At 41.0% G+C, this 12,255-nt stretch overlaps 1 protein-coding gene across 4 annotated transcripts in view; it reads right to left on the bottom strand.

Moving 5' to 3' along the window:
- The window catches only part of KLF12 (KLF transcription factor 12), a 251,675-nt gene that overhangs the window by 89,874 nt on the left and 149,546 nt on the right, over positions 1-12,255 (bottom strand). For all 4 annotated transcript variants that reach the window (XM_086771780.1, XM_086771778.1, XM_086771782.1 and 1 more), the window contains one exon: positions 3,823-4,363. In XM_086771780.1, the coding sequence (XP_086627906.1) occupies positions 3,823-4,363 (541 nt within the window). The remainder of the gene's footprint in view (positions 1-3,822; positions 4,364-12,255) is intronic.

Below are 12,255 nucleotides of genomic sequence, written 5' to 3'. Positions count from 1 at the left end.
GTGCGTGGCTCCTGTCCCCTCCGTGCCCTGACAGCCCTAACACATGACTACACTTTGCACGTCGGAAATAATGCGAGGATTAGGTTGTAGGAGTTGACACGGCTGGGCTGGCGGTGTGGGAGGAGCACACAGAGATTCCCACTTCAGGGGGCTCCCTGGAGCGCCGCCTCCCCAGCGGATGCATCACGGGGATGTCAGGAGGGGAAGGTCCACGGTCGGTAGTGGAGTCTGCATGTTACTGTGTGTGTATGTGCACATAGGTGAGTGTCGTGGGATGACAGAACAGTGTTAGAAATTTTTAGGAATTCAGTAATATTTTGTAAACGGCTAGTGTCATACTACCGATACGGAACATACCATCTACCAATTACCTTCAAATTATATCTTAACAAATTCCTAAAAACGCTTCAATCCTGATTTTTATTTACACTAGGTGAAGTGAGAGGTTTCAAGCCTGCAAAAATCATCCATCTGACAGAAGGGTGCTTTTGTAGCATGATACCCCTGGCTCCCGTTGTCCCCCTTGGGGTGTCGCACATGGCACAGGACCTGACGGGATGCTGCCAGCAGCTCATATACACAAGGGCTAATTCTCTGCAAGCCTATCTGGTTTTCAATGCTGCAGAAAGGGTTTGATTTAATGGGAAACCTTGCAAGTAAAAAATAGGAGAAAGGAAGCAGGACAGAGAGCAGAAAGGAGCAGCAGAAGGGAGGCAGACAAGGACATCTGAGACTTTTCTGAAGGAAGGTGCGATGGAGAATGTCAGGATGAGTGATGTCACAGAGAAGGATGCACAGCAGCAGAGGAGGAGATGACAGTACGGGTTAGGAATATTAATAGATAAGGAGGGAGAGATGGAGTAGAGCGGCTGAAACTGGCACTCAAAGAACAACCAGCAAGATGGGAAGGACTAGAAAAAAATGGAAAAAATAGAATAAGAGGGGGAAACAGAAGAGGAGGTAGTGATTTCTTGTGCTGGAGGGAAGAGAGAATTCAAATAGAACATGAAGAAAGAAGTATTTGCTTGAACTGCCTAGAAAAGCAGTCTGTGGAAGGACAGTTTTGTCTGAGAGAGAGGAAGGTGGACTGGGAAGCGTAAGGGGAAGCAGAAAGCCACCCAAGCAAAATGCCTGGAGGCAGGATTAGAGGGATGGTGGTGGCCTGTGAAGGTTTTGCAATAAAATTAAAAATGAAATGGTTCTAGTCAAATCTGTACAGAAGAGGAAAATTCAGTATGAGGAAAATAAAACTGGGAACAACAAGGAAAAAACCTTTCTCTATATCCTGTTCCTTGCATTTTCCCCCTACGTACCTGTACCTAGAAAGACAGGACAAGTCTGAACTTATGTCTGATGTAATTTTTCACTAATTTTAGCATTCAAAGTATCTCTGTTCAGGAAAGTGCCTAAGTCTCATTTGAGTGAAAAGGACTTAGATACAGGCTAATGTAAAATATAACTTTGCTTCCCAGCCACACCCTTGGATCATCAACATGGTCTCTGATTTAGCACCAAAGCAGCAACAACACAGAAATTATGCGACAAATGCTGCTGATGTGATCTGCGGATTGACTTTGTTTCAGCATGCCTATTTTGCTGTTTCTGAAAACAATCAACATTCATGTATAGTTGAAAGTTATGACTCTAGATGATTCCAAACCCGCATTTCTCTTCAGCTGGTAGAGGACTTGAAACCAATTCAATTTGATAGCAACGTCCTGTCAGCATCGGTGTACATTTACTTATTGTCTTCAGCATAAGAGCTGACCACTGCAGGCAAGTTAGTCTGTGCACATATGAAATTTATTTAATTGGTTAATTTGTGCAATATCATTGCATTTTATTACTTATATTATTTTACATTAAAGAAAGAAAAATACTCTCCAGCAGAAGGTGACAAAAGATGACTACCTAGAGTGAATTATTGTCCATTATTCTTCTATTGTATTTATTCAAATTAACCTGAACATTTATGTTAAAAAAAAATGAGTGCTAGTAAAATGGGTAAAACTGATAAAAAGAAAAAAAAAAGAATGTTTAATCTTTTCTTTTTCTTCTGCAGTAAATTAATAGGTACTGCAGGGCTGGTTAATGATCTCTGCCAATAATAGTACAAAGGCCACATTGTCAGGGCAGCTCAGGAGGCCCAGAGCTCGTGGGCTGAAATCCCTATGGCACATTAAATTCCGGAATTTTGTTGACGAAACTGGAACTTTGCTACCCATTTTACAAGATCAGGAGGTGCTTCCTATAGAGGAGACTACTACCAGAGCCAACCAGCACCTCTGAAAAGAAAACAAATGGGAAAAATTCTGGATGAGCTCAAGGTCAGGTGCAGCTCTCAGAGCTTCAAAATCAAAATACAGACTAAAACTTTCCTTTTTTCCCAGACAACATGGTGAAAAGTCCTGCTTTCATTCATCGTTTCTTGACATAATGGCACAAAGTCCTCAAATTACATCACTGTATGAAATGCAATAAAACTTCTTAAATCATCGCTCTGAGGCTTAAAACAAGATCAGCTGTGAGCTCATCTCCTATGTCCAAGTCTGTTGAGAGGGCACAGTCCACACTCCAGTACTGAGGGGACAGGAGGAGAACCAAAGATTTATGGACAACAGGATGCTACTAAACATCAGAATGACCCATCACTGTAGTCCTTTACAACAACACACAGTCGCCAATATATCAAAAACAGACATGACACTTGAAGAGAAAAGGTTTTTAGTTGTAGAGACCTGTTCATTATGCAATTAGGTACATCAGAGATGCTGTAAGATGTGTACTAAATGCCCTGTAGTCTCATAAGCCCTAAAGTAAGGTTATCTGCCAGTACCCTCCCTTTCCGCCTCAAGCAATACCTCCTTTCAGGGGAGAATTAGCCATATTTTATTCACTCACATGCGATGAACCTTGAAATGAGTCTCTCTTGTTCCTTTCCTCATGTTCCCATCTCTGTCACTTATGCTTGCTTTTATAAAGCTATGCTTTTCCAAGTATCTGGGCACATCTGTTTTCTCTTTTCTTCCCCCACCCATCATGTCACCATCTCTAACAAGTTTTTGCTCCCTCAGTAACTGTTAAGTTCTCATGTTTTCTTGCTCTCCAGCTCCCCTTCCTGTGTTCTTTGGACACCTCTCCAAGAGTGTATCTGTCCTTCTGGCATGTGCTTTCTTCCTCCCTTCACACCTCCATGTGCCTCTCACATCCTGTGTCTGCAAAACTCATTCCCAACATATACACTCTGTGTGGCTTCCTTCCTTCCCTTCTGCTGTTTAATCTGGAAGAAGAAACCTAATTTAAAGTATTGCACTGCCACTCCTTGAGCTTAGTAAAACCTACCTGTCTGCATCTGCTACCACTCTTTGGTCCAAAAGCCTTTCCTTCACACGTTCCTACAGCCCAATGATTGCTTTCGCCTTGCATGGAAACAATGTCTCTGACATTCCTTCCCTTGCCAAATCTGTATCATCTGATGAATTTTTCATGTTCATCTATGATGTTCTACACATGGTCACTATTCCATTGTCCTACTTCTTCAGCTTCTGGGGAGGATTTGTTCCTCTTAGGACAAAACTTACCATGAGTTGTCTGAGCATGTAACACCACTGCTGACCTCAATCTTTATAAAAACATGTATTTATTTTAAAGAGTATCTGGGATAAGATTTTTAAAGGTTCCTCCTGATAGTGTAATTATAGGTCTTTTCAGCAAATGACACAGTAAGTTTGGAAACTAACGGCTTTATAACGCTGTTACGTTTTCCTCAAACAAGAACAGTTTTAAAGATGCCATAGATGCCCAAAACTGGTTCCATCTTACCTTTGACGTGGCTTCTCCCATCCTCCAACAGTGGTACTACTATAGTGTTGTTCATATTCCCAGGTGATCTCACAGCTGTATAGACAACAGGTACCGACTGTACCACCACGGGGATACGGTGCACGTGACTCATTTTGTTGGACTGCAAGTTCATGGGGCTTGAAGGTGGTACTGGATGGATAATGTGCAAAAACTGCTGGCCTCCAACACCAGATGCAGAGGCCACAAGAGGACCTGGAGTTAATACTGACGGTACGGATGCTGCTGAGGATACCGATGTTATTACTGTGGGTGATGAAGCTGGCCGACTAGAAGAAGAAGTAGAAGTAGAAGAAGGGGAGGAGGCTGATGCTGTCATGGAAACCGGTGAAGATGAGGCTGCTGTAGGGGATGACCTGGCTTTGTTTATTGACAAGTCCACTGGTTCAGTCTGTGTTTGGAAATGGTCTGTAGATAATGAATCCTCTGCAGGGTCTGCCTTCATGTTGTTTAGTAACAAGGGTACAGCTTCCATATCTGGGTAGTTGTGGACGTTTGGAGACTGTTGAGGAAGGACAAAGGGACATAGTTACATATGTGGCTAAAGATGACTTGCACACCCAACTGCTAACACACATCACACAACGTGGTCATCAAAGCCACATGGTTTGTTTCCTTTTCTTGTGTTAGATCATAATTTTAAAGGACAAATCATGCTAGAAAGCATAGACATATTCAGTTTGAACAGAATATTAAAAAAAAACCCTTCAGTTCCTTAGAAGGTGGCAGGATTAACTGTACAAAATCACCCTGTTTCTTTGCACTATGCAAAGTCATCAGTGACAAAAAATTTAGTACCTCAACAGGTAACAACTATTCACAGTGACAGGACACTTCTTCCCAACATCTAACTTGAAGCTACAGCAGTGCTCTCTTGTGTCATCTCCAAGAGACATGAAGAAAAACTGTCCACCACCATTTTTCTACTTTCTGCATGCTTGAAAACTGTAATTTCCCCCTGCTTGTCCATCTTCTTCTAGAACAGGCAGACCTTGCTGCTTCTTTTTGTCATAAGTCAGCTTTAGAAAACCAAGCCTTAGCACTCCTGTTTGCTCTTCGCAGCGATCTTTGCAGTTTTGTTCACACCACTTTTAAGAAGGCAGTGCCTTACGTTAAACGCAGTCCTTCAGTTCAATGTTTGATTTTCTGCATTCTGCATAGTTACTGATAATGAACTTACAGGTCAGTACAAAGCCCCACATTTGTATGGCAGCAATGGCTACAGCAATTCGTTATTCTGAATCAGCACATTAGATAGCCTTCCCCATTGTTATAATCTTCAAAAATTATTTTTCCATACTAATTAAGAACAATTTTCCTGACTTCACGAAATAATTTTATGCTTTAGAACAACTCTTTCAAAGCTGGTTGGTCTAAATTTATTCTAGACTGGTGCCATCTGCTATTTTTATAGTTTTATTCCTTATTTCCATCATCAAAGAGGTTAATAGAATTTTTGAATAATGCTAGGCCAAAGATAGATCCCTAGAGAAGCTCATTTGATATATCTTTCCTTCTTGACAATACATCATTAATAACTACTCTTTAAAAATGTTTTTTCAAGTAATTTGCAACAGGCAGAGCAAGGAAGGAAATGCCCATCGATAACCTGGTAGTAAGACAAAGCACAGCTCTCGGCTCCTCAGCCAAGTATCTCCGTGGCTCTGCACTGCAGCAGAGCTTCTCTACAGGCACACAACACGCAATTATGTGTTGTCGTACAGAAAACCAACCTGGATAAACAACATTTGCCAAGCTACTTCAAATCTCATTTGACCCAAAGCAATTAGTCCATGTACAGATCTAACAAGCAATCTTTTTATGGTACCAAAGCGATGCATTTAGAAATGCATTCTCGATTTCTAGATTATAGTATTTACTAAGTATCTAAAAATATGAAGTCAGAAATACTTAAGCCACAAATATTTTAGGTCATCTACTCTAAATAAGCTAACAATCAAGCAAGCTATGAATTCACTTTGGGATTTTTATAATCGACTATGCTACATATTTTCACGGAAAGCCCTCCTGGTTTTGAGTCAGAGCCAAGTTTTGTCACAGAATGGAGTTCTATTGCAAAAGGAAAATATAAACACTAATATTAAAAACTGTAATAATAACAGCCTAAGTGGATACTATCCCTGGCATGCTGAAAGATAAGATGTTCAAGTAAATCCCATCTATTCAGCTAATTTAGACTGGTTCTTGGATGTGACATTTTCCCCCATTTGAAAGCAAGAACATCTCTGGAACAGTGAGTCTCTTCCTCTATTCATACACAAATCAAGTTAAAACAAAGGGACCCCAATTCATCCAGCCCCTGGACCCTGCTGTTCTGCTGTACTACAAACAGCAAAAGCAAAAAATCCCTTTATAAAGACAAGGGGAAGTTCTCCTACTAAAAAAAGAACACAGGGTGAAGACCAGGTTACTTTTCAAAGTACATAACCAGCTACAAGTGACAAGGTTACGAAAACCTCTTCCTCAAGAAGGCAAAACCACCTGACTCGCCAAAGGGCAATATCTTCTATCTTAAATGTTTGAGAGAAGAGGGATAAATGGCATCAATTCATGTTCAAGGGAGATGAGGGATCCCCTTGTGCATGTGGCAGGGCAAGGGTCATCTAGAAGCAGTAAGAATCGCCAGCTGCATCCACAGGGCAGATAAATGTGCCACAGAGGAAATCCTACATGTTGACATACTTCCAGGCTTCCCATGAGTGCCAGAGGCAGATTTCAGGTTGACCCAATGACAAGAAGAGTAAGGAAGAACCCCAAACCCTTATGCAGCTGATGCCACACAAAGTACTTGTTCCATGGATAGAGTTAATTGTCTTTTTGACAAAGCAGAGGTCATGACTTAGATTTTTGTAGACTGTGCCAAGAACAGGTATTTGTTTTACTATAGAAATTACACATAGTCTTTTGGGAATTAAAAAAAGGAAAAAAGTATCATGTAACTGCAATCTACCATACAAATCACTTTCTCTTGTCATAGCTCTTCTGCATTTACTTTTGCACTGTGCATTCCTCATATTGCACCTATCTTTCGGTAGGTATTGTCTTCTTGTCCAGAGCTGCTGGAGTGGCCACGCAGTCTCTATGTACCCTGGTAATACAGTCAATACTATTATTTCAGTCTTCAGTAGTGAAACTAAACTTAAAACCTTTACAATCCCCTCATGAACTTCTCCAGACAGGATGAAAACTGGTATGCTTTTCAATGACCTCCTTTCCCTGACAAAATTCTAAGACTAAGAATGTCCTTTGGTAAATTCAGGCTGGGCATTACAAAAGACAACAGGATCCTTACCAAAACAGGTTTGTACATCCTGTACTGAAGATAAAAACTGTAAACAAGTGTTATATTTTGTCCTCGTGGTAGTGAACAAAGAGATCTACTCCAATAACTCATGCTCCCTTACAGTGGCCTACGAGTGGTATAGTCATTTCTCCATGATCTCATAACTATCTAAGCTGCCAAATTAATCTCTATTTGAATCAAAACTTTGAATGTGAAATTATCATAATTTTGTAAAAATGGATAGTATAAGCAAACCTTTCTCAACAACGATGCCTATTCCAGAATTAGGAACTACAGGACGAAGAGTAGCAATGAGCCAAAAAGGATGTCTGAATTCTCAGCACACTATTTCTTAGCGTCTCTCCAGAATGTTATTAACTGAGAATTAACTGTTCATTTCCCTAGACGATGAGTGTTGCCGTTAGTTTTATTTTATGGAACCACACTTTTGAGGAAGATACTAACACTATGGCTGGGATATTCAGGGTTATACCTTCAGCCATTCTGTCAGCTCATAAAATCAACTAGATGAAAAACAAATGGTTGCGTGTTTTCTTCTTCTGTTTCTCTATTCCTGCCTTTCCATCTTCATCTGGTGAACTGGGCTTCTTGTGGTGGTGTGGGCTCAGCTAACTGCTAGTTTGGGTATCTGAAACAGGTTTTCCCAGTCTGGTTCCTGAAAGTGTCTATGTTGGTTTTGCAAACTTTATTTTGGTTTTAGGGGTCTAAACTCTGTTGTTGAGTTTGGCAGCTTCCAGAGCATTTGGTGGGTTAGAAAGGGTTCAGCCTGAGGTCCCTGTAAACCAGTGGGCTGCCTTGGATGCCAGCCCAGACCATGGAAATAAAACATGAAGGGGTACAGCTCCACGCAGCTTCCATCATCTCACTGCTCCTGCCCGCTGGTACAAAGCAGAGGGACAGATTCAGCTCTGAGACTCAGAGGCAAATCTCAGCAATGCCTCTCTCTGCAACACCAACCGTCACATCCTTATGCCATTCACCACCCACTCAAATCCAGGCTGAAATCGAACTGGAAGGCAGGTTAGGATGGCTTCCTGCTAGAAAAGGCTTTTTAATAAAGCTGCAGCCTGTATTAGTCAGTGCTTTTGGCTCAGGCTTTTTGTGCCTTCCCTTTAAAGCTGTACACCAGCATTCTCTGCAGTGCTCTGTTTCATTAGTTTGCCATTAATAAACATCGCCAGGAACATAACACGTGATTTCCCTATTCACAAAGCTTTTTTTGGCTGTGTAAAAAAGCATTCCTTACTGCCTGTTTCCCCAACCATTACAGAAAAACAACCAGTCAGCCACACAACCAGCCACAAGACCCCAAGCGAAGCATGGTGAAATTATGGCTGATAATGTCTTATCTGCTGGATGGCCATCCTTTTCTGCACTGTTCTACTTCATCTTCTTTCCATCCTCCTGAATTCTACCTCCTCTTAACTCACTTGGGGGGAAATTTTGCAATTGCCCCTTTCCACTCTCTTATTCTACTCATGGCAATCTTTTCTGTGTACCAACATTATCCCCCATCCATAACCAAGCTGCGTCCAGATCTGGAGCTCCCAACAGAAGGACATGGACCTGTTGGAGAGGGTCCAGAGGAGGGCCACGAAGATGACCACAGGGCTGGAGCACCTCTCCTATGAGGACAGGCTGAGAGAGTTGGGGCTGTTCAGCCTGGAGAAGAGACGGCTCCAGGGAGATCTTACAGCAGTCTTCCAGTACCTAAAGGGGGCCTACAGGAAAGATGGGGAGAGACTCTTCAGCAGGGCCTGTTGCGACAGGATGAGGGGTAATGGTTTTAGATTCAGACTTGATATAAGGAAAAAAAAATTATGATGAGGATGGTGGAACACTGGAACAGGTTGCCCAGAGAGGTGGTGGATGCCCCATCCCTGGAAACATTCAAGGCCAGATTGGATGGGGCTCTGAGCAACCTGATCTGGTTGGAGATGTCCCTGCTTCTTGCAAGGGGGTTGGACTAGATGACCTTTAAAGGTCCCTTCCAATGCAAACCATTCTATGATTCCATGAAGAGCTCATAATTTTCACACAGCTGAGGTTAAAACCAGTGACAAAGCAAAGATAATTTTGTTTTCAGCAACTCAGTCTGATGCCTTGCAGTTCATCAACTTCACAGGGTACGAAGCTTCCCTGAGTCTTTATGACTTTGTGGAGTTTTACTGCTCCTGCACAAAAGAGTTTACAAACCCCCAACAATCAGTTGTCAGCTTTTAAAGTCGTCTTCCTTTCTGGAAGCAATCTCCCAAGGTCAAACAATTTGTAAGAAAGCATACCAAAAAAGCTGTCCTTGATGACGGAAACCGAACAGACTAAATTTAGCATTTATAAAATAAGCTGGTTTTGAGGACAGGAAGTTAAAAAATAAATTGCTAAATGTTTAACTCCTCAGTCAAATCACACAAACTCCCTTCTTGGTTGTCATCATGCTGCCCCACCTCATTCTGTTCTGGCAGGAGAAATTTCAAGCAGGATGATTTTGTTTTGTTAGAGTTAAAGGAGACTGAGATGAGAAAAATCATACTCCTTCTCAAAAGCTACCCAGAATTTTAACCATGTCCTGGCCACTGCTGTACCAAAAGGCCAAGGCTCAACGGTGCAGGCATCCAGTCTTCTGGGCAGGCAGCGCAGATCTGTGCCCAGCTAGAGCAGCTTTCAGCTCTGATCATTATGCTTGGAGGGTGAAATCTAAATAACCGGGAATACTCTGCAGGTTACAGATTTTGTAACACTTCACAGTAAAAGAAACAAATGCTAGGGTCGAAATGACAAAAAGCACTTGCTCTAGCAGAAGTAATTTTGCTTCTGCGTAGCACAAAGATGTGCTAACAACTCTAAGGCCACGAAACGTGCGGGTGGATCAGGTTTAGGATACGGTGTGTTCACCTTTGATACACAATTTGTTTTTTAAAACTAAAATGCAATATTTTCCTAGTCCTTCCCTGTAAATAAGGGCAGAAAGCTCATTTCCCATCCCCCGAAACTGAAGCTCTGTAGGTACGTGCCATGAAGCACATCTGCCTGTACTGAGTTTTGTGCTGTCATGCCCCAACACGGCACCTGCAGAGTATGAAAGGATGGCACAGGGTAAGTAGCAGCTTGGGTACTTTGAAGAGTCCTGTAAGTTATGGCTCAAGCACCCAGCGCTGTACTCAGGGTCTTTTTTGGTTTATCTTGCTAATCTAGGAGTGAACTCTCTTGAAAATTACGGGAAGAGATGTTTTTGAAAACACATTCCCATCATGAGAAATTACATTCACAACAGTCACAGGCTTCTGCCTGAGAATCTCCACTTCAACCAAAGCAACAAAATACTCTAAGAAAAGGAAGAAATAATACAACCTGCAAAAAAATTAACCAAGCAACCTCTACTTGAAACAGTCTGCTATCCCCCTGAAAATAAGACGCATCTAAGACTCAACTATGCTCACTTTGGAAGGCGGCTATTACTATTAATGCATACACGACGGGTACACCAGTACAGCGGTGACAGACAGCTGTATAAAATCAGAAGGGCGAACACGTAGACAGTTGAAAACTAAAACTGGGCAAAATACTTAAAAAACCTGTTTCCAAATGCAAAAGCATCAAGTGAACAGGCATTTGTGCCTTTTTGCTGGAGGCTGCTGCTGCAGGCTTTCCCAGGCTGACAGAACTGCTTAGCTCAGACGCGTTGAACAAATGCAGGAGGTCATGCTGAAGAAGAGAGCAAAATGCAAGACAGCTGGATCTTTCTGTTTTGTTTTTTTTTTTTTTCCTGGAAGTATGAACTAAAAAGTGGCTTACTATCAGTTTTCAAGAAACGGTTGCTCAGTGTCAAGGTTGAATTTGTGTTCCAAGGAAGAAATGAGATCCCTAAGAGACAGTACTCTCCAGTTTGAGTCAGACTGTTAAAGACTCCCACTAAAAAAAAATTCTAAAAAGCACCAGTTGGCATGGAAAAAGACAGAGGGTAGAGTCCAGGAATTATTAAAATAAAAAAGTGGTTCAAAGAAAATGCACTTAAACAAATTAGAATCGATTCAACAGGAGAGACTGAGAGATACTCACCTTAAAGTACTCGTAATTCACTTATTTTATCGTTATCTCTGCATAACACTTGGATGTTTGATTTCAAAGTGGATGTTTCAAAATGAAAAGAGATCCCTATGCAAACAGCATTAATTTTTAAACATGTTTAACAATGAACATAAATACATCTAGTATGAAATGACTTCTTTTTAAATAATACATTTGCAAAGACAAAGTAAGCACTAAGGTTACTTGGCATTTAATTCTCCTGTCCCAAAACTGACAGGTTTACCAAAGAAAAAAGTGATTACAGACTTCTTCAATCCAATAAACTAATCAGCTCCTGTACTATCTGGTACACTAAATGTAAAAATGACATATGTCTTGAACGTGAGGCCAAATTCTCAGTATTTCAGACTCTATGTGGGCTTGACATGATTTTTTTGAAAAGCAACAAAACCTACCTCCTCGATCCCTAAATCATTAACACAATCAGAAAACTAGATGTTCAGCTTAGATGTATTATTTATATTTGAGCAGTGTAACTAGAATGCTCCATCAAAGGAAGAATCTGTTGAAAGAAAATAATTTATGCCCATCACTATAACACAGCTCTTCAAGAGGAATGAGTCTAACACGGGCATGGAAGAACAGCAGTGTAAGATGTTGCTTGCAATATTATTTGCTTAACCACATAAAGAATATTGATAGTGTATTTGTATTCCTTGTACAAATCCATTTTAGATTTGAGAATAATTTCTGAACAAACGGCAGATCCCTAAATAACTGAGGAGCTAAAATACCCTGAAAAAAAATATCGTATTGCCTCAAATTCAGAATTATTTATTAGTTTATAAAATCCCTGACAACAAGAACTTCACACATCCACTCAGCATCTCTCCTCATAAGTTTTTCTCCCCGCATTTTTCAGGTAATTCTTCCCCTTTTTGATTTCACTTAGTTCTTTATTTTCTCTAGTTCAGTTTTAAATCAGAATATTCCCATTTAGTTTATCCAAAAATTCGAGTTAATAAATTTGAGTCCTTGATGTT

This window comes from Chlamydotis macqueenii, chromosome 1 (assembly GCF_036417535.1).
Source record: "Chlamydotis macqueenii isolate bChlMac1 chromosome 1, bChlMac1.mat, whole genome shotgun sequence".
Lineage (NCBI taxonomy): Eukaryota > Metazoa > Chordata > Aves > Otidiformes > Otididae > Chlamydotis > Chlamydotis macqueenii.
Note: the sequence above shows the minus strand (reverse complement) of the source record. Positions and strands in the feature narration are given on the sequence as shown.